The sequence below is a fragment of the Dipodomys merriami genome, unplaced genomic scaffold (assembly GCF_024711535.1).
Source record: "Dipodomys merriami isolate MVZ:Mamm:240054 unplaced genomic scaffold, mDipMer1.0.p SCAF_2, whole genome shotgun sequence".
NCBI classification, from domain to species: domain Eukaryota; kingdom Metazoa; phylum Chordata; class Mammalia; order Rodentia; family Heteromyidae; genus Dipodomys; species Dipodomys merriami.
In genome coordinates, this window is record NW_027203381.1 from 113933118 (window position 1) to 113958969 (window position 25852).

Sequence of the window (25852 nt, forward strand, 5' to 3'; positions counted from 1 at the left end):
AAGCTCATAAAGACACAGCCTCTCTGGGGTGCATTCTGCTCGCCAGGCTCCTCCCCAGCCTAGGCCCTCCTGTCTCCCTTTGCTGTCCCTTTTTCCTTGTTTATGACATTCATATCAGATAAACAACAGAATTTTCCCTGGTCAAAATTTGTTTTAAGAGTGTGTGCTTCTAGCAATCAGATTGGCAGTGTGTGTGGAGGGCGGGGCTAGAGCAAGCAAATAGGGGTACAGTTGAGCTGTCTGAGAACCGGTGATTTTAATCTGGGCTCTTAGGAAGCTCTGAAATTTATTGGCGAGTCATGCAAGTTCACAGTCGTATTGTTTGGCTCCAATTTAACCTTCCAGCACCATTTGTGGGCCCAAAACAACTAGCTAGCTCTGCTGCCAACAGCTATTTTATCTGCATACCCACTGGACAATTAAAAATGTCTACATGACAGAACTACTTTGTTCTTCCAGTGTCTTTGTTTTGCTTTTAATTTCTTAAAGCTACTTAAAAGCAAACGAGTGAGCCCAGCATTCGTGACTCATGTCTGTGATCTTAGCTACTCTGGAGGCTGAGATGTGAGGATCAAGGTTTGGTGCCAGCAAGGGAAAGAAAGCCCATGAGACTCATATCTCCAATTAACCAGCAAAAAAAAAAAAAAAAAAAAAAAAAAACAGAAGTGGAAGTGTGGTTCAAGGTGGAGTGCCAACCTTGAGCAGAAAAAGCTAAGCGAGAACATCTTGGTACTGAGTTCAAGCCCTAGTTACAAAAAAAAAAGCAAATGAGAAATAAGTGGTTAATTTTTTTTTTTTTGCAAGGTGCGATGGATTACATTGCCTTGTTGTGTTTTAATGAGTACAAAAGCAAAAGAAAGCAAGGAACTCTAGAGAACACGATACCTTTTCTCTTCTGGATATCTCTCTAGTCTTCTTTGTTACAGATTTTATTGAGATATAGTTCACAGGCCATACAATTTGCCCATTGAAATACACAAAACAGGGTTTTTAATATATGCCTAGAATTGTGCAAGTGCGGTGAGAGAGAAGTCGCAGTCTTGGCAGAGAGAGATGATATGTCCAGGGTTTGCTGTGACCAGGTAACCAGGGACATTGTTCTTGGGACCCAGAAAGAAGAAGTTATCTAATAGGGAACGTTTCATGTCTGCCGCAGCTCCAGTCTCTGGCACGGTCATGCTGCTAGGACCAGTGGTCCTTAGTATCCAGGGCGTATTCCTCAGCCATCTTCACCTGGCACCAAGGCCACGAGGGCCTCCTGGACAAAGGGGTCACAGTTTAGGAAAGTGTCTGGTTGGAAATCCTGGGACATTTCTGGCTTTCATTCAGCACTTGGGATACAAATGTGGTTTTCTTGCTGTAGAGATGCCTTAGGAGCTTTTCTAAAGCAGGGCAGTGTGTTGTGTACCATCTGTGTTAGCTTCCTGTCTGCTTCCTGTCATCAATTCTCCCAGATTTCAACCAGGCTGAAGTTTCTGCCAGGCACTGGTGGCTCACACCTGTAATCCTAGCTATTCAGTGAGGCTGAGATCTGAGGATCACTGTTCAAAGCCAGCCCCAGACAGGAAAGTCCATGAGACTTCTAATTCCAATTAACAACCAAAATCCAGAAGTGGAGGTGTGGCTCAAATGGTAGCGTGCTAGCCTTTGAGTGAAAAAGTCCAGCAATAGCATGAGGATTTGAGTTCAAGCTCCTGTTCTAGCAAAAATAATTCTTTAAAAATTTTATTTGTTGTTTTTTTTTGGGGGGGGGGCCCGGTTGTGGGGCCTGAACTCTGGGCCTGGGTGCTGTCCCTCAGCTCTTTAGCTCAAAGCTAGCGCTCTACCACTTGAGCCACAGCGCCACTTCCGGCTTTTTTCTTTTTGCTTATGTGGTGCTGAGGAATCGAACCCAGGGCCTCAGGCATGCAAGGCAAGTGCTCTACCACTGAGCCACCTTCCCAGCCCCTCTTTAAAAATTTTAAACTGCAGTTTTCCTCTCAGCCTGAAGCAGGCAGTGTGCTTGGCCTTCAGAACTCATGCTTTGCCCTGTTTTCGTTGTGATCTTTTGTCCACTGCTCTGCCTGCGGATCTTGACAATCAATCGCTTGCTCTTAGGGTCAGTGCGGCAGAAACGCTCACCACTGCCAAGACTCCCACCTGTCTGCCTCGCAACTGTCCTCTTTCCTCACATTTAGTGCATCCTGTTAGCATCTCACTTCTAGAATTTTCTAGGCATATTATGGAAGAGGCAGAGAGCTCTGGAGGGAGGCAGAGGAGCAGCTGGGAAGGGATCAGAGGTGGTTTGGAGTGGGTCATGGTCATTTGCTCAGGAAGCTCATGTCCCACGTTCATGCAGCTTTATCGCTGTGTTCTTTCTATACCTTAATGTCACCCATTGTAGGTCAGCAAATTTTACTGGTTTGCGGTAAACTTAGGGCTATGCGACCATTACCACACTCCAGCTTGAAAACATTTCCTTGACCCACTCAAAGTTACTTGCACCCATTTTTACTCCTACCTCTGATCCCAGGGAATCACTGATATAATTGCTATCTCTAGATTTACCTCTCTTGGATATTTGTACAAATGGAATCATGCAGTCATCTTTTGTGCCTGGCTCCCCAGGACATGTACAGACTTTCCCCTAAACAATACAGTAGAAATGACCATGACACAGCATGGTAGGAGGGACTGTAAGAACCTAAAATTGTTTTTTTTTTATTGGATTCTCCCACATGTTAACATTGGTAAATTTTGAGAGCTGCCCTTTCACAGGTATCATTATTTAATTCTTTTTCTTATTAAATTGTATTCCAATGGATGGATATATCATACTTTATTTCCCATGTTTTTTTTTAATATTATAAAAACGGGCCTAGCCAGGCTCATACCTGTAATCCTAGCTACTTAGGAGGCTGAGATCTAAGGATCATAGTTCAAAGCCAGCCCAAGCAGGAAAGTCCGTGAGACTCTTATCTCCAATAAACCACTCAGAAAACCGGAAGTAGAGCAGTGGCTCAAGTGGTAGAGCGCTCACCTTGAGCTGAAAAGCTGAGGGACAGCGCCCAGGCCCAGAGTTCAAGCCCCATGATTGACCCAAAAAAAAAAAAAAAGGGCCTAAAATTTCTTGGACGTTTGCTAATGGCCATGAATTATTGGGGTGGGGGTGGGGGACGGGGGGGCTGATGACCAGTAAGCAATATGAAAAAATGGTAAAACATGCTTTCTAATCGTATTTATATTGCGCTGCCAACATACATGAACTATGACAACATTTTTTTTTTTTTTTGGGTCCGGTCGTGGGGCCTGAACTCTGGGCCTGGGCGCTGTCCCTCAGCTCTTCAGCTCAAGGCTAGCGCTCTACCATTTGAGCCACAGCGCCACTTCCGGCTTTTTTCTTTTTGCTTATGTGGTGCTGAGGACTCGAACCCAGGGCCTCAGGCATGCAAGGCAAGCGCTCTACCACTGAGCCACCTTCCCAGCCCCTATGACAACATTTTAAAGTATGTATTTAAAATATTTCTTTTTGATTTTTAGTTCCCAAGCACATCCTCCGAGCAATTGATCCAGCCATTGCTAATCTACATCCTTCTTTGAAGCAGAAAGATGGCGAATATGGTAATTGTTATGGCTTAATAGCAATATTCCTCTTTAGTAAAGGTGAATATCCCCATGACTGCTCTCAGCACACACTGGGAGGGATGAAAAGGGAGGCCAGGAGGTGTGTTTGAGGGGCTTGATCTGGTAAGGATAGTGCCAAAGCTTCCAATGATTGCAACGGGTGGCCAATGTTTTGTCTTGAGCTGGGCACTGGTGACTTACCATACCTGTAATCTAGCTATTCAGAAGGCTGAGCTCTGAAGACTGCAGTTTGAAATTATTATGGGCAGGAAACTCTGTGAGACTTTTATTTCTAAGTAACCAGCAAAAAGCCAGAAGTAAAAGTGTGGTTCAAGTGGTAAAGCACCAGTCCTGAGGAAAAAAAAAAAAAGGCAAGTGAAGAGATGCCCTGAGTTCAAACCCCAGTACTAGCACCAAAAGAAAAAGAATCCTAAGCAGAATAAATTCACTCGCCATTCTTCTTTCACTTGTTAAAAGCAAAACACCAGTCTCAACAAGAGATCTGCTCAGAAATAAATTGGGATCCTGGGCCGTACAGGGAGCTTGTTGCAGAGATGATCCTGGCAGTAACCTGTGTGGACCAGAGCCAGGTTGGGCCTGTATGGCCCCTGCCTGTGGCACTGCTTCCAGTCAGTTCCGCCTGACTATCCTAAATAGAAGGTGAAGGAATGGCCATGTTGACTTTCTTCTCAGATCTAAAATGTAAATTCAGCTCCATGGAGCTTCTGATAGAAAATGTAGAGACCCAACAGATCACTTAAGATGGTAAGCTGTGGGCAGTAAGAGCTTCATCTCGTGTTACTTTCGTTATATTTATGAAGTCTGCCCGTGCATTATACAATTTAAGTAAAGCAATCCCTCTGTGTCTGTGGGAGAATGGCTCCAGACCCCCCCCCCACATACTAAATTCATTTGATGCTCAAGTTCCTTTTATTAAATGGTATAAGATTTGCACAAAGCCCACACATGTATTTCTGTATACTTAGAGATTATCCCTAGGAGGCTTATAAGCCCCAGTCCAATGTCATGTGTACCGTAGCCTTCATATGTATTGTTTAGGGAATGACAGCAAAGAGACGAGTCTGCACATGTTCAATACAGCACATTCTTTTTCTCAGTATTTTTGATCTATAGCCTATTGAACCGACAGATGTGCAACCCTGAGATTCAGAGCGCTGATTCCATACTTTATATATATATAGTTGATACAAAAACCATAGGAAAACAGCAAAAAATAGAAATCATCTCCAGTCCAACTCTTAGAGAGACCTACAGAATAACCCTGGCTTTCTACCAGGCCCTGTGACTCAGTCTCACTTCTCTTTCTGACTGGGCTCCCACATGAGCCCCTGAATATTCTGGTCCCCCTGTAGTCAGGGCCTGAGAGCTCTGTGACATGTTCCCAAGAGACTTCAGCCCTGACATTCTTAGGAGTCCCCAGCACCTAGCCTGCCTAACGCCATTTCTATGCTCCATCGAGACAGGTTACCAGCATTAGACACTAGATCATTTTTTTCATCATATTCAAAAAGCAGACATACACAGCCCCACTCCATAACCCAAGATCTGTCTCATCTCTCGCTCATAGAACTGACATCAGCTCTGTAGCAAAGTGAGATACTATTTCCCAAGCCTCTGAGAGGACAGACAAAGCCCCTGCCTTTTGGATGGGACAGTTAGCCCCACCTGAAGTTGGAGCCAAGACTTGAAATTTTTTTTTTTTTTTTGGCTGTGGGGCCTGAACTCTGGGCCTAGACGCTATCCCTCAGCTCTTCAGCTCAAGGCTAGTGTTCTACCACTTGAGCCACAGTGCCACTTCCAGCTTTTTCTGCTTATGTGGTGCTGAGGAATTGAACCCAGGGCCTCATGCATGCAAGACAAGCACTCTACCACTGAGCCACCTTCCCAGCCCAAGACTTGAAATATTTCTAATCCTTCTTATCATTCAGTTTGTAGGGACTGCTTATGAAGCACTCTTCCTGGCTTAGTCTTCCGTGATTTAGTCAGAAACCCATGTGTTTCAGGGCCGTGACTTTTAATTATTGTGGCAGTCAGGGAAGGGAACAGAGGGTGTTTTCGATTGGGCATACTGTGAACAATGCTGATGAGTTGCTTTTGCTTTTTTTTTTTTTAAATGAAATAGATATCAACTTTAACCCCAGTGGATCGAGGGTTCTGCCGAAAGATGGAGTTATTGTTAGCAACTCTTTGGCAGCATTTGCTTACATTAGAGGTAGGTCAATAAATCGAAGTTTCCTGGAGTACTAACGTATCACTAACAAATGCACCCACTCAATTGCAACACTCAGATAGCTAAAGAAAAATGATCTTTGGCTTGACCTGCCAACTGAAGCATCCCAGAAACACAAGATACAGACACACAGGAGACTGAATTCAAGTGTATCTGCAACCTGGCAACCAGGAAGAAACCCACAGACCTAATACCACACTACTTAAGGTTGAGCTCCACAGGTATTTTCATCCCCTTGGCAAGTAGGAATGCATTTCCCAGGTCCAGATTTTCAGAAGGATGTGTGATTATATTTTACCCCTTGTTTAAGAAAAAGAAGCCAGATCACTTAGTACACAAAACGTGTTGGTTACACCTTCTCCTCCAAGAAGCCAGAGTCACAGTCACAAGTGTTCCTTTTCATGGTTGCCAAGGTTTTCCTTGCTAACCTTCCCTGCAAGGATCAGGCTCCACCCTCCTGAACTGGCAGAGCGAAGTCTGGCATCAGGCCTTGCCGTGCTGCAGGTCCTCTTCAGGGAGCAGGCAACAATTTTTCCTTGCCACCTTTTCTGACTATGCCAACACATGTTGTACCTTTGGAATGTTGACTGCAAGTTTCAACAGTGCCCGCTGGCCTGCCTGCTCAAGGCTGTGTTAGCTTCCCATCACTGCCACTTATAGACCTGACAGAGGCTACTTACTAAATAGAGGGGATTTGAGCTCTTGGTTCCTGAGGTTTAAGTCCCTATTGTTTTAAGTCTCAAGTAAAGAGGGCATATCATGGCAGATGCACCTGTCACACAGCCAGTCACATTTTAAACCGAGGCAGAGAGCACACCAGGGTCCCATACACAATTCCCCTCAAAAGCATGTCCCCAATGACCTAAAGACCTCCCGCAAAGCCCCACCTCTTGAAGGTAAACAGCATCTCCCAATACTGCCACCTTGAGGACCAAACTCTTCCATACAGCCCTTCAGAGGGACTCTCACACAAACCCTAGCAGAGATGAAAACTTCCCAGGGACCTTTGACGAAAAACACAGTAACATAATAAGTAACAGTATTACTTAAGACTTAAGGGAGCTGGGGCCACCTGGGTAAGCCTTTCTCAGAGGAAAATAAAGTCTTACGAGAATGTCTCAATCTAGGACACAGAGTTTTGCCCTGTCATTCTGTGGTTGAACCATTTCCACATCAGTATTTCTCCTGTGAGTTTGTCATGTGCTGTTTGATTTTGGTTTCATTGTTGTTTTATAACCATGCTCGCATTTGTATGTTTTGCTGTTCCTGATAAATGTCAAGGTTAAGAAGTAAAGGTGTCAGTGGCTCACACCTGTAATCCTAACTGCTCAGGAGGCTGAGATCTGAGAATCCTGGTGGAAAGCCAGCCAGGCCGAAAACTCCTCATGAGACTTATCTCCAATTAACTGCTCAAAAACTGGAAGTGGCGCTGTGGCTCAAGTGGTAGAACACTAAGCTTGAGCACAGAGGGGCTCAGAGACAGTGCCCAGGTCCTGAGTTCAAGCCCCACAACTGACAAAAGAAAGAGAGAGAGAGAGTCCCATATTTTCAAAATTCCTGCAGAGCCCCTTGGAGAGAGAGAACCCTGAGGTTCCTGCAGACAGAAGTAATAACAGGGAGAAGCAGCGATGTCACTTGCAGTGGTGTGAGACAGAACAAGTCAGTCCAACCTAAGCAGTCAGTGGATCAGCAGCAAGCACCAGACAGCTGCATGCCATCCTTGTCGCTGCCAGACAGAGGTGACCAGCCTCGGCCCCCTTGTGGGGTGTGATCTGAGAGAAGCCACAAGTGGGAGCAGCTGGGAACCAAAAGCATGACTAGTCCAGGTTCTAGTCCAGACCAGCCAAATGACTGAGGGAGCCCTGAAGGGCGTTCCCACGTTGGTGTGGTCCCGTATCCGTGGGGACAGTGGACAGGAAGCCAGGGCCTGGTGCTGGGAGCAGGACAGTTGTTAGAACAGACATAAGAAGGTGCTGTGGCGGCTTCTCTAAGGGATCTGTTAGGTGGTTTATTTTCCCAACCTAGGAAAGGGAATGCGTATACGCATCTGTGTGTGCATATGTGATTGTGTCCATGTGAGTGTGTGCGTGAGCGGGTGTGCATTTTGGGAAGGCAGTGCGCTAGCCGGCTCAGCATGAGCCACTGCTCCCTGGAAGATTGTGTTTAAGGGACATTTTATTGGGACAGTCAGGCCTCTAACTGTGACCCCTCCCGCCCATCTAATCAGTGTTTAACTGGCATCTGGTGGTGTATTTGCCCTCATACCTTTTGTGGCCCAATATGTCTCCCGAGCTGGCAGGTGCTGTTTCACCTAAAAGCAACCCTAGAGTAGCAGACAAACCGTGATGGAAAGTTTAATCCCACGTCCCAAAGGCACAGTGATGCCATCCCCTGCTGGGCAGGACAGACATTACACCTTGTCACATAGGTATGGCCTCCAACCTTCAGTTCTGTGACAGGAAGTTACTGTCACCTGCCTGCGTGCTGTCACACCAGGCTGGGGACACTTTGTATTTCCCTCATTAGGAGCAGCCAGGCTGCTTGCTGTCTGGCTCCTCTTGATGGTGGCAAGGCCCCGGGAAGCAGGACCCAAGCCATAGCTCCTGCTGCCTGATCTGGACAGAAGCAGATTTGAGCCAGAGTTTGTCCCCGCCGCAGCCCAGGATCTAAAGAGCCAAAGGGGCCTTAAAGGCTCTCAAGAGTGCACTGAGGATGATAAGGAGAAAGCAGTTCACGGTCTTAGTCTGCAATGATGAACTAAATTTAGAGGCAAAGTTTGGAATAATAATAATAAAATATAGCAAGAAGTTTCTATTCAGCCCCAGCAAGAAGAATAGCTTGATCTTTTCAGAGTATGTAATAGAAAAGGGGTCACAAACGCCTAAAGGAGTCCAACAGGTTCCAAAAGATCGATGAAGTGAATGTGTGTGTGCATGTGTGTGTGTCAGTGCCAGTCCCGGACTTGAACTTGAAGCCTGAGTGTCATCTCTGAGCCTTTTTGCTCAAGGCTGGTGCTCTACCCTTTGAGCCACAGATCCACTTTGGGTCTTTTGGTGGTTAATTGGAGATCAAAGTCTATGGGCTTTTCTTTTTTTTTCTTTTTTGTTTGGGTCCAGTTATGGGCCTGAACTCTGGGCCTGGGCACTGTCCCTCAGCTCTTCAGCTCAAGGCTAGCGCTCTACCACTTGAGACACAGCACCACTTCCGGCTTTTTTCTTTTTGTTTATGTGGTGCTAAGGAATCGAACCCAGGGCCTCGTGCACGCAAGGCAAGCACTCTGCCACTGAGCTGCCTTCCCAGCCCCTCTATGGGCTTTTCTGACTGGTCTAGCTTCAGACTGTGATCCTCAGATCTCTGCCTCCTGAGTAGCTAGGATTACAGGCGTGAGCCACCAGCGCCCGGCTGATGAAGCGCTTTTGATATAAAGCCTGGGCATAGCATTCCAGCCAATGGTAGCTTTGGATGGGTGAATGGGCTACAGCAGCTGGGGTTAGGCCAGCTCATCCCTAAAGTTTCATGGACCCCATCCAGGGTTCACGCAACTTCAAGTGGTCGATTTGGGTGAACTGGAAGCCTCATTCCCATGGGTTTGGAGCTCAGCCCATGGTGTGGAGCTCAGCCACAGTACACCAGGCCTGGTGCTTCCGCCCATGATGCCCCACCCAAGGTTAGGGAAGGATGAAGAGTGAAGGGAGGGAGAGGAGGGAAGGAGGGAGGGAGACCAAAGGAAGGGTATGTGCAAGAATGCCAAGGCAGGAAACCCTGGGACACCCACACAGAATGGAAACGCAGTGTGAGCGAGCCGTGAGTCAGAGCTGTGACTGCAGAGCCGAGGGACAGCGCCCAGGCCCAGAGCTGAACTTGGCAAGGTGACAGGCTGGGCGCTGCAAGCTTCCTTGGCTGTGGTGGCAACTTTGAGCTGATGAGAAGTGGGAGACAATTTGTGTTGTGAGTCAGGCAATGATGTGATTGAATGTATGCTTTTGAAAAGATGGAGAAGAGGGGCTGGGAAGGTGGCTTAGTGGTAGAGCGCTTGCCTGGCATGCAAGAGGCCCTGGGTCCGATTCCTCAGCACCACATAAGCAGAAAAAGCCAGAAGTGGCGCTGTGGCTCAAGTGGTAGAGTGCTAGCTTTGAGCTGAAGAGCTGAGGGACAGTGCCCAGGCCCAGAGTTCAGGCCCCACGACAGGACCCCTCCCCCCCCAAAAAAATGGAGAAAATGAAAGGGGTGAGGGAGAAAGTTATGGAGCATTTGCTGGCAGAAAAGATGAAGCAGCAGAGTTCATCATTTTCTATAATTTTTTCAGATAAATTCACTAGGTCCAAAAGTTACCTTAATGAAAGGGAAAATACAAGCTACCAGTCATGCGGTAGCCACAGTATACCCCAGATCAATCAATCATTAGCCAAATGTGGTGGCATACACCTGTCATCCCACCTACTCCAGTTGTGTAAATAGAAGGAGGATCATGGTTCAGGTTGCTCAGGCAAAAATGTAAGAATTGATTTAAAAAATAATCAAAGCAAGCCAAGCACGAGTAAACCCCTGCCTGATATTATAACTACCCAGCTGAGACCTGGAGAATCATAGTTTGACTACGCTGGGCAGAAAAGTCTGTGAGACTTCATCTCCAATTAATTGGCAGAAAGCTGAGCTGGAGGTGCAATTAATTGGTACAGTGCCAGCCTAGTGAGCACAAAGCCCCGAGTACTGCGAAAAATAAGTAAGTAAAAAGTCTAGCACAGCTGGGCCCAGTACCTCAAGCCTGTAATCCCAGCTACTTTGGAGGTAGAGATTGAAGGATCACAGTTTGAAGAAGAAGTAAAAGAAGTTCATGAGATTCTCTCTTCGCCAGTGGGCACAGTGGCAGGTGTGTATCATCCCCAGTGACACAGGGTAGCGTAAGTCAGTGGATCACTGTCCAGGCCAGTGAGGTATACAGCAAGACCCTTCCTCAGAAATAGCCAGTGCATAAAAAGGGAGTGGAACACTGGGCGCTGGTGGCTCACGCCTGTAATCCTTCCTACTAAGGAGGCTGAGATCTGAGGATCACAGTTCAAAGCCAGCCCAGGCAGGAAAGCGAGACTCTTATCTCCAGTTAACCACCAGAAAACCAGAAGTGGTGCTGTGGCTCAAGTGGTAGAGCGCTAGCCCTGAGCTAAAGAGCTGAGGGACAGCACCCAGGCCCCAGAGTGCAAGCCCCATGACTGACAAAAAAAGGACTGGAGTCATAGCTCAAGTGGCAGAGCACCAGCCGAGTGAGCAAGGTAGTAGTGACCACCGTGTGATAGAAGTCCCCTGATGGAGGAGGCTGGGAGACACAACCAGACACAGGCTGTCACCAAGGCTGGCAGTCCCTGTAGAAAACATTCAGAGAACAAAAGGGATTAAATAAATAGAGACAAAGAAGGGCCAATCAGTAGAATGTGTTGTGTCCTTAGGGTTACCACTAATTTAATTCCATTAATCTAAAAATCCTGAAAAGGAAATAAATGGACCCAGAAGCCCAGGGCTCACATCTGTAATCCTAGCTACTCAGGAGGCTGAGATCTGAGGATAGAGGTTAGAAGCCAGCCTGGGAAAACAAATCTGAGAGACACTTATCTCCATTTAACCCCCCAAAAGCTGGAAGTGGAGTTAACAGCTCAAGTGGTTGAGTGCCATCTTTGAGTGAAAAAGCTAAGAGTCAGATCTTGAGTTCAAGCCCCAGGGTCTGTCTGTCTGTCTGTCTGTCTGTCTGTCTGTCTGTCTGTCTGAGAGAGAGAGAGAGACAGACAGACAGACAAACACACACACACACACACACACACACACACACACACACAGGACACACACAAACAAGAAAAGAGTCACCATAGCAAGTCTGTTGTGTGGCTGAATCAGGCCTTGAACTTGAACTTGACCCTGCCCGGGCCGCACTGCACCACTGCTTGGACAGTAGAGGTGTCTCACTGTTCCTAGAGGCTGCACTGGGCTGGAATTCCTTCTTCCTGGAACTAGCCATTCTCAGTTTGGATCCACTTCCTTATCCACAGCAGCCCATCACTACCAACAGGGCTCAACGGTTCTGTTTTCCAAGGAGGAGGAGGAGGAGCTGGGTGGTGGCTCACTTGAAATTCTGTACCAGGCACCACAGAATGGGTGGACTGCAGGGGAGAGAGGCTCAAAGATTTGGTGTGTGAAGGGACTGGAAGGGGGGAGGAGGAAGAGGAATGGAAGAGAAGGAGGAGGTCTCAATCCATTATCTATGACCAGGGGCCCATCACAGACTGGGTGGATGATAAAGGAAGAGATTTTTGTTTGGCCTACTTGCTGGCAGAGTCCCAAGCAGTACAGAGTATACACAGTGACAGACAGCCTGTGACTGGTGTGTGTGTGTGTGTGTGTGTGTGTGTGTGTGTGTGTGTGTGTGTGTGCGCACGCGCGCATGCCTAGGCCCTCCTGCTTCTACTCACAAAGCTACACTAGGGGCTCCACCCATGGCTCGATGTAGGCTTCACTCCCTTAATATCTCATTTCCACACAAGACACTATGGGGGAGACTCGAACCCCAACCAAAGCAGAAGGCAACAGTGAGGCCTGATCTGCAGGCAGGGGAGAAGGAGAAATGTTGGGTCGGAGTTTACGTATATTTTTTATGCGACTAACAATTTCACCCCAAGTACCAAAGTGTCTCTCCATCGCCAGTCCGTGACTGCTGTGAGGGGCCATGAGCCTTTCCCATCCTCCAAAGCATATGTACCTCTATCTGAGCAATCCTTCATACACCTTCACTCCATGCAAACTCCACCATTTTACCAATACCACTGTAGACATGGCTGGGCTTCAGCGGGGATCCAGAGAGCATGTATATCTTCAAGAGAGGGAGGGGATGATGCTGTCAGGGCTTTGAAGTTGAGAAAATTCAGAGATGGCTGATGGCTTGAACGCATGCTCGGGAAGAAAGTGGACTGGGCGGGTTTCCACTTTCAAGAAGCTAAGGCGTCCCAGTTTCATCTCTCAGTGGACTGCATTCCTCCACTGCCCTAGTGTTTGAAAGTCCGCCTGGGCCTCTGGGGAAGTTGAGTGGCCGTGAAGACAAGTCTTCATTATTTGCTAGGATAAAGGGAGTGGCTAAGGAGCCTTTGTTCAGTTAGGGTGTTCTGGGAAAATGTCCTAGGGACCATGTGTGCCCCACCGGGAGCTAACTCCTTGATCAAGGTCTGGGTTCTAGTCCTGGCTTGCCTGAGCAGGCCACCAACCTCCAGGAAGCAGCTTCCCCTCTGTGTCTGGCCTTGAGCATCTATATTAGGGTATTAGCAAACTATTGTCTGGGGGCCAAATTTATGAATAAAGTTTTATTGGACACGGTAGTGCCTTGTGTTTTCTACACCATCAATGAATGCTTTTGTACTCTTAAGAGCAGAGCTGGATATTTGCAACCAAGACTCTATGGTCCATCAAGCCTAAAATGAGCAGACTCTCTCCTCTCCCCCCCCCCCCAAGGCTAGTGTGAAAGTTAAGTAAATACAAGGTCCCAAGGCACCCAGTATGTATTAGTATGTAATTAATTTTTTTATTGTCAGTCATGGGGCTTGAACTCTGGGCTTGGGCACTGTCTCTGAGCATTTTTTGCTCAAGGCTAGTGCTCCATCACTTTGAGCCACAGCTCCACTTCCAGTTTTCTGGTGGTTAATTGGAGATAGTTTCACAGACTTTCCTGGCCCAGTTGGCTTTGAACTGCAATGCTCAGATCTCAGCCTCCTGATTAGGTAAGATCACAGGCATGAGCCTCCAGTACCAGGCTTGTATTTAAATTTTCTATCACTATATTTAGAGGATCTTTGTGGAGACAAGAAAAATGACTGGAACTTGTTTCTTAAGCCCCCCAAAAGAAAGGCATTAAGTTTTGATAGCACCGACCACACAAATACTTAAGCTCTGTCTATACAAGATACAAAAACTAATCACTGCTACTGACAGCTGATAGATGGTAGTTGAACGGGATTTCCTGTGTGGATGTGGGCACTCTAAGAGCTATTCTGAAATGAGTCCATTTCGTTAGAAGGACTCTAGAACAAGGCATTGCTAGCTCTTTGTCCAGATAAGAAACTGAGGGGCTGGGAAGGTGGCTCAGTGGTAGAACACTTGCCTTACATGCCTGAGGCCCTGGGTTTGATTCCTCAGCACCACATAAGCAAAAAGAAAAAAATCTGGAAGTGGCGCTGTGGCTCAAGTGGTAGAGCGCTAGCCTTGAGCTGAAGAGCTGAGGGACAGTGCCCAGGTCCAGAGTTCAGGCCCCACGACCAGACCCAAAAAACAAACAAACAAACAAAAAAGAAACTGAGGCACACGTGAACGGCAGGTCTGGTTTAAAACTCAGGGGAGACCCGTGAGTCCCCTTCCACATAACCTCTCAGATAAGTCCAGATATCAGCCATTCTCGAAAACTTGTTCCTCTCTGGGGAAGAGATCCATTAGGTGTGTCTGGTCCACCTATGCTGCCCAGGACTGGGCAGGATGTGGAGTGGGAAAGAGGGACAGTCGCTCCACCTCCTGACCTGTCCTCTTCCTCCCTCAGCTCATCCGGAGAGAGCCGCCTTGCTGTTCGTGTCCAGCGTCTGCGTGGGCCTGGTCCTCACGCTGTGTGCGCTGGTCATCAGAGTGTCCTGCGCCAAAGACTGGCGGGAGCTGCGGCAGGGGAGGGAGCACCTGGTGCTGGGCAGCGACGAGGCGGAGGAGGACAGCGAGGAGGACGAGGAGCAGGAGCACTCCTCAGACTCTGACTTCCCCCGGGAGCTGACGGGCCTTCGTCGAACTTCCTATCCAGCCTACAGCTCCATCGAGGCCGCCGAGCTGGCAGAAAGGATCGAGCGCAGGGAGCAAATCATCCAGGAAATCTGGATGAACAGCGGCCTGGATGCCTCGCTTCCAAGACACATGGGCCAGTTCTACTGAAAGTCAGTGGCATCTGAGAGGGGAGCGTCCACACACGTTCCCTGGGCTTTGATTTCCTTGTACCTTCTATGAAGGAGAATCTGTCGTGTCACCCAGGACTGCTGGAGGCGGAAGGCTGTCCACGGCGCCTCTCCAGATGTTTACGGCACATCCCAGAATAAATGAGGAGGGAGGAAGTCTTTGTGGTCTCTCCTTACTTGGAGTTTATGTGCAGATGTTCCCTGTCCTGTCCATAGTTACAGCCATACTTCCTATGCACTGTCCTGGCTGCTTGCGTGGAGGTCATTTAAATCCTCACTCCAAGCTCATACAGCTGCTACGCCACCCCACAGGTGCGTAAGCAGAGTCGCAGGGACAAGCGGCTCGCCGTAGCTGAACAATTATTCCACGTGCAGTCCAACCAAAAAAAATCCAAACAAATGTCAGAAACAAACCTTTTAAAATCTGTATATGTTTGTCAGATGCCAGGGGCTTACGCTTATAATCCAAGCTAGGATTACAGATCTCAGGAGACCGAGCTCTGAGGATCACGGTTTAAAGCCAGCCAAAGCAGGACAGTCGGTGAGACTTTTATCTCCAAATAACCAGCAAAAAGCTGTTAGCAGAACTATGGATCAAATGGTGGAGTGTTAGCTTTGAGCAAAAAAAAAAAAAAAAAAGCTCAGAGACAGTGTGCAGCCCCTGAATTCAGCACTCCCCCCAAGCCCCGCAAAAAAATAATAGAAAATAATAGAAGTAAAAAAAAAATCTGCATGCATGAATTCCACAGCTCAGTGGACGAGGAGAAGCAGCCTCTCTATCCCAGACTCCTGGCCATTGGGTTTAATTGGTGTCATCTGCCCAGGGTATTGTGAAAATTGCTCCTGAAAAAACAAATAGTGCCCCCCCCCCCAAAGCAAAGTAAAAGCAGAGGAGCCTAATTTGAGCACAAAGGAAAAAATTGAGATTTGGTGAAAGGTGACCTGCCTCCAGAGGAAGTCACATGGCGTTATGGGAAAAATGAATCAAGCATCCTCAATACAGCATGGAAGTCTGTGGGTCCAGAGGATCACAGATTTTTCTAGGAGGAGGGGGCTCCTGGGAACCACAGACCAATGGGTGCCAAAGATCTACTATAAGCACACCATAAAAAAACAGACTGATTCTCAGGACCCCAAGCATGAGCTCTTGAGTGAGTCTTCATAAATTTTTCTTTTATGGTCTCACTATGCTGATCATATGAGTGCTGGGATTACAGATGAACACCACCACATCCTGACCACAAGCCATCTTCATTCCTGATATTATTCCTTTCGTTTCTCTAACTCTTGAGGTATTCCATCTCCGCCCAATTCCAGAGAGGCAGCAGACTAATGATAGTAGTCTTTGTTTTTAGTTCCCAAGAAGCCTTCTCTTGTGAGAAAATAAGTACTGTCCATCTCTCCTCCTCCTCTTCTCTTTTTTACTTGCTAGGTAAGTGCTCTACCACCTGCTGGAATCTCCATCGTGTGTGTGTGTGTGTGTGTGTGTGTGTGTGTGTGTGTGTGTGTGTGTGTGTGTGTGTGTGTGTGTGTGTGTGTGTGTGTGTGTGTGTGTGTGTGTGGTGATTTATTTGTTGCAGATGCTGGAGCTTGAACTCAGGGTCTTCTGCTCAAGTTTTTTCTACTCACACTTGGTGCTGAGCCACTCCCCCAGGTCTGGCTTTTTGCTGGTTAATTAGAGATGTGCATCTCATGGATTTGTCTGTCCAGGCTGGCTTCAAACCATGATCCTCAGATCTCAACCTCTTGAGTAGGTAGGATTCTAAAATATGAGCCATTAGCACCTAGCTACCCTGGGTACTTTTTTTGAGATAGAGTCTTGTCTTTACACCTGGACCCGCCTGGCATAAAGACATATGTTTTTCATGTAGCTGGGATGGCAGGTACATACCACAGTGCCCAAATTTTATTACTTGAGATGAGGCAGGAAGATAAAACAGTCTGTGGTTACCCTGACCACTTGTAATACCAACCCATCAATATACTCTGGCCTAAAGAACGGCCCACGATGCCTCCTACACCTCATGACTGTCAAAAAGTACTGATAAATGCACTGTGCACCAGACACGTGGGCGTCATACTCTGATAACAAGGATAGTTGCTCAGCAAAATGAAATTCCTCTCAAATGGCACGTGCACAGCACTGCCCAGCACTTGGCTGTCTTCAGTCAACTCCCAGGAGAGACCTCTATTAAAGCCTCATGTTTATTCACGGCACATCATTAATATCATTACAACAGCATGCACTATGAGAATGGATGTGTGTAACAGGAAAACCACCACCTGCCACCCGCCACTCAACACTGTCTTTCATGACGGCCCCTCTCGTGAGAGCCCCTTCAGCATCCCCTCAGCCCACAGAAACCTTAGATTGTCTCAGACACCATTCCTCAGGAACGTGGGGTGCTCTTGCTCAGGCCTGCTCCTCCAAGGTGGAGTGTATTCCCACTTTCTGCTCTTTACTTTTTTTTTTTTTTTTTTCGGTCATGGGCTTGCACTCTGGGCCTGGGCGCTGTCCCTCAGCTCTTCAGCTCAAGGCTAGCACTCTGCCGCTTGAGCCACACTGCCACTTCCGGTTTTCTGGTGTTTCCTGCCTGGGCTGGCTTTGAACCACAATCCTCAGATCTCAGCCTCCTGAGTAGCTAGGATGACAGGTGTGAGCCGCCTGCGCCCGGCTTCACTTCGACAAACCTGCACTTCCCTCACTACCCGTACACCTCGAATAACACTTAATCAACACTACCACCTGATAGCAGAGCTGGGGGAGGGGCGCATGGACTTTTTGCCCAGGCTGGCCTCAAGCCGTGATCTTCCCCATCTCCGCCTCTCAAGCAGCTGGGATTGCAGCCACCAGGCCTGGCTAATGCCTTTCTTCTTGGAGCTGGAGAAAACACAGTGACAGAGGCTGTCCACTTATCTGTTGGAGAAAGAGCTGTATCTACACTGATCTCACAAACCTCTGGAATTCTAGAATGTCCTCTTATCTGTGTCTGCTACACACACACACACACACACACACACACACACACACACACACACACGATTCCCCTTAGGACCCTTGCAGCGGCAGCTAGAAGACAGGCCTGCCAAGACAAGGGTCAGTCTTTGGCCTGTAGAAACACAGCGAGTTAGTAATTTGCATTTGCAGAGCCCCGCTGAAGAATGCCATGTTCTTCTGGAGGAAGAGCGGAGGATCCTGCTGGGATTGTGTTCGGATGGGCACCAAGCCCAGGAAGCAAATGAGGAAACAAGCTTTGGATGAGTTTCTGCGTCTGGACCATCGCGGGCTGGTAGGGAGCTCCCAGGTGGAAATCTGCCCAGGCTTCTTGATGGCCATGAGCATCTCAGGCCAGCAGAGTCCCTGCCACACCCAAGCTGTGGGGTCCTGGATGTCAGCCATTGCTGGGCGGTTTGCACACGTCACTACGTGGTTTCTTGTTGCCAGCGTTGACCTGCAGGACTGCTGGGCTCCGGGGCTGCTGTATGAACTCATCCAGGGACCAGGCCGGGCTCCGTGGAGCAGCCCCACTGCAAATCCACCAATGGAGCAGTGCACCATGCCAGTGGCTGTCCGCCTGTCCCAGGCAGGACACCCCTGGCCCAGAGGCTGCAGGGTGGCTGGGAATGGCTCTCTTGCTGTCTTCTGCAGAGCGGAGGAGCACCACGTGTCCATTGGCATATCTCTGGAGAGCACTTTGCAATAACCCACTCCTGCTGCCTACCCTGAAGGCACGCAGTGGGCGAGGTCTGTGTCCATCCCTGGGGGCCTGCATTACCGCTGCTGTGAGATCAAAGGCGTGCCCACAAGAGCCTCCCCCCAAGCTACTTGGCCCTTCTCCAAGAGTATCTGGTAGCTTCCTGCTCCAGTTCCCCTGGGGAAACCAAAGCCTAGAGCTGAGACTTCCCAGGCAGGTCAGGGAGCTGAGCAAGTGAGTATCTTCAGCTGTTTTTCATTGCTATAACAAAACACCAGGGGCTGAGAAATGTATAACCCATGGAAGTTTTTCTTGGTTCATAGTTCTGGAGGTCCAAGAACACAGTGCTGGCACCTGCTTCACCACTGGGGAGGGCTGAGTTCTGTTCATCGCATGATACAGAGTGGAAGGGGAAGCAGGCTCTTACGGAAGAGATCAGATCTGATATAGGAAGCCAGAGAAAGCGGAGGAAGCCAAACTCCCTTTATGACTACCAGCTCGCATACTAACTAACTCACTCTCAAGGGAACTACATTGATCTGTTCACCAGGGCAAACAGCTCTTCACTTCTCAACAATGTTCTGCAGACTGGTTCTTTACCAGGTGAACTTTGAGTGACAAACCATATGTAAATCATGGCATCAGCCTCCTACCTGCTTTTTTTTTTTTTTTTTTTTGTCAGTTACGGGGCTTGAACTCTGGGCCTGGGCACTGGCCCTCAGCTCTTCAGCTCAAGGTGAGCGCTCTACCACTTGAGCCACTATGCCAGTCCAGGTTTTCGGAGTGGGTTATTGGAGATAAGAGTCTCACAGACTTTCCTGCCTGGGCTGGCTTTGAACCATGACCCTCAGATCTCAGCCTCCTGAGCAGCTAGGATGACAGGCGTGAAATCCAGGCAGCCAGCTTTCTACCTGCTTTTATAGCAGAGGAAACTGTCGCTCCCACAAACCCACATAGCCCCCCAAAGCACCCCACCCTGAGCCTCTACCTCACCCCTGCCCCCACCCCGACCCCTGCAACACTGGTGCCAGCCACACTGCACTGTGGCTCTCTTTGCCTGTTGGTTTGCTCTGCTCTCGTGGCTCCTGTGTTGCCTTGGCCCCAGCTTGGTGTTGGGGTGGCCCCTTGTGCCTCAGTTTCCTCAGCTGTAAACTCACAGAGTAATCAGATCTGTGGTGGGTGGTGCTCAGGGCCATAGTGCTTTAAACATAGTAAGTGGAACATTTAAATTTTCTTCAGTGATTTCCTCCCCTGAGGGAAAGCACCCCCCTGCCTGCCATGGATCAGGTAGTCTGTATACAGGCACTTGGACAACACAAAGGTATCATCAGAACACATCGTGGAGTGGAGTGGGAGGCAGGCCTCTGTGAGACGTTCTCTGGAACGTCAGGAAGTAGCCAATCACGTGGGACCACGCCTAGTTTTTAGGAATTTCCAATCAACAGGATCCTCCTCCTGTGGGGAGAGGGAATGAGCTAGTGTCCCCTCACAGACACCGCCATGTGGACTAGCTAGCAAGGAGCACTCGCCTCTCCCGGCTATTTAAATCTTTAAATATTTTAATTATTATTATAAAGGAGATTACAGAAGGGTTACCATTTCCGAAATCAGGTAATGAGTGAATGTCTTTTTGTCACCCCTTTCCTTTGTTTTCCCCCCAGTTTCTCCCTCCCCTCCCCACCCACAAGTTGTATGGTTCATTTTCAACATAGTCTAGCAAATATTACTGCTGCATTTGTTCACCCTTTGTTCCTCTAGTTCTGTGCCTCCCCTTTCCCTTCCAAAGATAGCTCAAATCTAAACTTCAACCCATGAATAGGACTTGGGCTCTAGTTCAGTCGTATTACACTTGCCTCAAATTATATGAGACCCTGAGTTCAATCCCCAGCACCACAAAATACTATCCCTCCTCCTTGTAATAATAACAATAATAATAATAAAATAATAATTTCAAAGTTGGCTCCTCTCAATCGCATCTCCAAGGCTCAGTACCTTGGATGGTTCTCTTGGGCATGAAGTCAGAGTCAGCTGTCCAATTCATGGTGACAAAATAAAGCAGGTATCTCTGCTCTCCGCGGTCTCTGACCAAGGGCACATCAGGCATAAATATCCCAGGCTCTGCTCATCATTGTGGGTGTGCCCCAAGGTGGTATGGCCCCCTGTACAGCGTCTGGTGTCATGTTCCCTGACCTGCCCCAGCCACACACTCATCCACTCCTTTCTGCTATGCAACACCCGCCGGCCACTGCTGTCACCTTCCCTTCCTGAGTCCCCTGAGAAAGCCGTGAGAACCTACACAAGCCTAAGAGCCTCCTTCCGCCCCAGCCCACAGCCCATCCGCTTCCAGGGCCTGGCTGGCTGGGCCACACCTCCAGCCCCCACTTCCTTCCCCTGCAGGCTCCGCCCCTCAGCTCTCCTCCCAGGCCACAGGCAGGCCCTACCTGAGACTCTGCATACCTTTCTCCAGGGAAGGCTGGAGGTGTCCTGAACCAGGTCTTCCCATGGCTTTGTGTAGTAAATCTTCCTTCTCTGCCCTTTACCATGGCTCGTTATTTGGTTTCTGGGCATGCGTGGCTGAATGTGAACCTATTTTGGGACTCCTAGAATTTGGACCTGTCCCATTTTTGCCATAAAGAATGGATTTTTGAGCCAGGCTCCAGTGGCTCATGCCTATAATCTTAGCTACTCAGGAGGCTGAGATCTGAGGATCGAAGTTCAAAGCCAGCCTGGGCAGGGAAGTCCATGAGACTCTTATCTCTCTTATCTCCAATAAACCACCAGAAAACCAGAAGTGGTGCCGTGGTTCAAGTGGTAGAACACTTGCCTTGAGCTGAATAGCTGAGGGACAGTGTCCAGGCCCAGGCCCAGAGTTCAAGCCCCACGACCAACTAAAAATAAAAATAAAAAATAAATAGATGTTGGGGCTGGCAAGGTGGATCAGTGGTAGAGTGCTTGCCTTGCATGCATGAGGCCCTGGGTTCAATTCCTCAGCACTACATAAGCAGAAAAAAGCCAGAAGTGGTGCTGTGACTCAAGTGGTAGAGTGCTAGTCTTGAGCTGAAGAGCTGAGGGACAGCGCCCAGGCCCAGAGTTCAGGCTGCATGACCAAAAGAAAAAAAAAAAAAGATGTTTCAAGAGATCAATGTATGTGACCTGGTTTAAACATTATACAATGTCTCTAATATATTGAAATGTCACGTGCTACCCACTCCATTCATCTGGACAATTTTCATGTTTTTATGTACAAGTTAAAAAAAAAGTCTGGGTGTTTTGTGGGGAGGTGGTACTAGGGATTTAACTCTGGACCTTGAACTTGTGACAGGCTAGCACCCTACAACCATACCCACCAGCCCTTTTGCTTCTAATGTGTTTTTCTCCTAGAGTTTCCAAGAAAAGTGGGCTTTTCTTTTCCTTAGAACCACAATCTTCCTACCTTCACCCCCCCACTCCCAACAGCTGAGTTTACAGACATGAACGACTATGCCTGGCCAAAACAATTTATTTTTTGAGATAGGGTCTCACAGGGTAGCCCAAGTTGGCTTTGAACTTGAGATCCTCCAGTTTCAGCCTTCCTCCCAAGTACTAGGATTACCGGCATGTGTCATCATGCAGGCCCCAACTTTTTTTTTTTTTTAAATTAAAAAGGCTGTTAACCACTACCCAGTTAATATTGGCCACTTGAAAACCAACCAAATTATTGCTTATTTCTGTGGGGGAAACAGAAATTGGGTCTTAGTAAGCTAGTGTTGGAGCTGAGTCCAGTGTAAAATGTGGTTAATATCACCATTCAAATGGATGCTAAGGGATCTTTTGCAGCAGAATCCTGTTTTGAAAGGTTCCCAATCTTTACTTCTTTACTTGACAATTGCTCATGGCCTAATTATGTTTCTTTCACATCATTCTCCAGAAAATATAATTGTGAATTTATCTTGGGGTACAAATGTTGCCTTCCTGCGTTTAAGCAAACTGCCTGTGATATCATGCACTTTGCCACCCAGTAGAACAAAGAGAGGAAAGCTGGTCACTTCCGATTTCGGGGGGTACACATGAACCCCCTCCATGCTTTCTCAGTTCCAAGCTCATGATTCTGTGGTTCAAATGCTTTCAAAGAAAAGAAAAATAGAGCTTGGCATTTCTATTGTTGCACAGCCGAGATCCAGCCTGGGAAAGATGAAGGGGAGAGGAAAGGGACTGGACCGGGAGCTGACCTGGAAAAGGCCCCGTTTGCTCCTGGAGAAGGGATGGAGCTCCAATTAGAGACCCGGGTGAAATAATGTCATTACCTCACCAGAGAAGAAGGGAACTGCTCTTTCTTTTGACAAACAATGAACTAGGAAGAAATCGCGTTACTAATCTGTAAGGAATTTGCAAGCCTGGTGAGTTGCCCTGAGCCCCCAAACTTCCTTCCTTAGACCTTGACCTCTGGTCGCAGAAGCCACCGGACCCTGGGAAAACGAGGTGGGGTGCCACGGCTGGCCATGTTGGTTAGTATCTGGCTCCTAGTTATCTGGAGATAACTTATTGAAAAGGTCCTGGAAAGAATTCCAACAGATCTGAATGCATGCTGTTCTCTGTACTTTAGACGAGGTAGATCTCCATATACCTATGACAGGAAACTTCTTGAGGTCTTAATTAAATGCTAAGTGGAGAGCTGTAAAATAGAATCCACAGATCTTGCTTGACACTATCACGGGCTAGCTGCTGAGTGGCTGAGTCTCGTGCACAAGTTTCTGTACCCTCCCCCAGGGGTGAGCGCCCTCCCTGCAGGGCTTTTAGCTGATTTTTTTTTTCCTCACTAAATCTCTGGGTTAGAGTTCTGGCAGATCTACAGACAATTTCACGTGTTGCTACTGGTATCCCGGGGCTGCTAGCCTGAGATTGCTTCATTATTCCATCTCCATTGTTCCACAGTGCCCTAAAGCCTGAACTTCTGCAGGCTGGGTTCCAAATGCAGTCAGTACTGGCCTGCAGAGCTGTGCAGCTGAGCCTAGCATCATGAAGTGTGTGTGTGTGTGTGTGGTGGGGGGTCTCCTGAGGACATTCTCTTTCCACTGCCCAGGGGCCAAAGGGCAGATGGCAGCCTCTGGTCTTCCCCACTTGCTCCTCCCATGAGGTCACCTTGGCCCTGCAAGAAGCTAGTGTGAGGGTGACGGCACTCCCAGAGACAGACTCTCAGCCTGGGAAACCCAGGGAGTCCCAGCCCCTCCTTCCCCTCTCCCCCAGGGGAGCCTGTCCAAGGTAGGGCTGAGCTGTGGATGAGGGATGAGGGATGCTGGCAGTGTGCCCTTCCTTCCCCAGGTGTAACTTGAGCCCCAGACTAGGCCCAGGGAGGCGCGGGTGCTGTTTTCTTGGCCACATCTGCCCAGGGTAAAGCTCCTGTCACTCCAGGCCCCTGCAGGTCACGGGGTCCAGGCCACCTTGTACTTACAGCAATGGACAGCTGTTTTCTTGGAAGTCTTCTTCCATCTGCCCTCAGGACACCCTGCAGTGATTTTCAGATGGGGTTTTGTGCTTTTGGAGGGAAGCAGTGATTTCACTAGGAAAAAGGTCCTGGAGCTCCTCACAAAGTGCTCTGGAGACAGGGTCCATGGGGAGCCCCCTGCTTACACTTTGCCTCACCATCGATTCTTCTCTGGAGCCCCGCCACACCTGTGCCTACATTTTCTTTTATTCTCTAAAATTAGCATTACTTAGTTTACAAAGGAGCTTTATTGTGGTATTTACATGCAAACATGCATACATAGGTAGTGTGTTTTCCCATCTATATTATTCTTTTTTTTCCCCATCTGTAGTGGGGCTTGAACTCTGGGTCTGGGTGCTGTCCCTCAGCTCTTCAGCTCAAGGCAAGTGCTCTACCACTTGAGCCACAGCGCCACTTCCAGTTTTCTGGTGATCTATTGGAGATAAGAGTCTCTGCCTGGGCTGCCTTTGAACCGCAATCCTCAGATCTCAGCCTTCTGAGTAGCTAGGATTACAGTCGGGAGCCATTGGCCCTAATGCTAACTTTATTCTTCGTTATTACTGAATAATATTCCATTGTGCATACTTTCCAGCTTTATTCATTCATTGGTTGCTGGGTACTTTGCCTGGTCTATTGTGAATGGTGCTGCTACAAAGATGGGTGTGCAGGGCTGAGAATGTGGCTTAGTGGTAGAGTGCTTGCCTACCATGCATGAAACCGTGGGTTTGATTCCTCAGTACCATATACACAGAAAAAGCCAGAAGTGATGCTGTGGCTCAAGTGATAGAGCACTAGCCTTGAGCACAGAGAGACTCAGGGAGAGTCCAGGCCCCGAATTCAAGCCCCAGGACTGTCCCTCCCCACCCCCTCCAAAAAAAGATGGGTCTGCAGGTGTGTCTGTTGAGTACCAAGATTACATTCCTTTGGGTTTGTAGCTATTTTCTAATGATCACTTTGCTTCTCTCCCAGACATGTGGGCATCTATGGACTGAGTCCAGGGCGGACACACCCCACTGGGATAAGCTGCCAGATCTCATGGTTCTGCACCAACTGTGTCTCCTGCAAAATTAAGCCAAGTGGAATTCAGCCCTATACAGTCTGGCCAGATCATGGTTCTACTAAGGAGAAAGAAGAAAATAAAAAATGTTTGTCTTGCAAACTTGACTAATTTGTCTTGCAAATAACTTAGAGCAAGTGGAAGTGTGGCACAAATGCCAGAGTACCAGTTTTGAGTGAAAGAGCCACGTGAGAGCAGGAGGCCCTGAGCTCAGGCCCCTGTAGTGAGACACACACACACACACACACAACACACACAACACACACACACACACACACACACACACACACACACAGAACTTAGAGACTACCAAACACAACAAAGTTTTTCTCTCATCTCATCCCTTACAGCATTTTACCTTCTGTCTTTTTCTTTCTCTTTCTCTCTCTCTCTCCCTCTCTTCTTCCCTCTTTTTCTCTCCTCCCTTGCCCTCCCCCCCTACTAATACAGAAGGTATCTATTCCAACTAAATCCTAGGTTTCCCATAGGCAGGGAGACAGAAAAGGCCAGGCACTATCAACCCCTGTGAAGGGCCCTGGTCCGTGCTCCTAGAGTTAGCAAGCAAAGGGCAGTTGGAGATCCCACAAGTGGCCTCAATACCTGCCTATAACTTCTGATCAGAGTATCCAGCTACTTTGCTTTCTGCTGGAATTATTTGTACCTAATTCATGCTGATGAGAAGGGTCACCAGGAATTACAGCTATCTTCAGTTAACAAAATCAAAACACTTTCAAACCATAGAATCTGTGAGCCCGAGGGAAACTAATAAAAGGGGTCTTGGCAGTGGTAAGGCGGGGCAAATCCTCTCTGCTCCCACACCTGCCTCCC

General features: G+C 48.2%; 1 protein-coding gene and 1 long non-coding RNA gene across 8 annotated transcripts in view; both read left to right on the top strand.

The window, feature by feature from the left end:
• Eva1c (eva-1 homolog C) overlaps positions 1–15033 on the top strand; it is a 73721-nt gene extending 58688 nt beyond the window's left edge. For 2 of the 7 annotated variants that reach the window (XM_070030567.1, XM_070030568.1), the window contains 3 exons: positions 3520–3600; positions 5747–5836; positions 14415–15027. In XM_070030567.1, the coding sequence (XP_069886668.1) occupies positions 3520–3600; positions 5747–5836; positions 14415–14791 (548 nt within the window). In that variant the 3' untranslated portion in view covers positions 14792–15027. Of the gene's footprint in view, positions 1–3519; positions 3601–5746; positions 5837–14414 lie in introns of all 7 variants that reach the window. The other 5 variants (XM_070030570.1, XM_070030572.1, XM_070030573.1 and 2 more) reach the window with 4 other exon arrangements.
• A 4746-nt stretch (positions 15034–19779) lies between these two features.
• On the top strand, positions 19780–25087 carry LOC138831783 (uncharacterized). The gene is made up of 3 exons (XR_011373451.1): positions 19780–20117; positions 22656–22882; positions 24937–25087. It is a non-coding gene; the product is annotated as an uncharacterized lncRNA (long non-coding RNA).
• Positions 25088–25852: the final 765 nt, after the last annotated feature.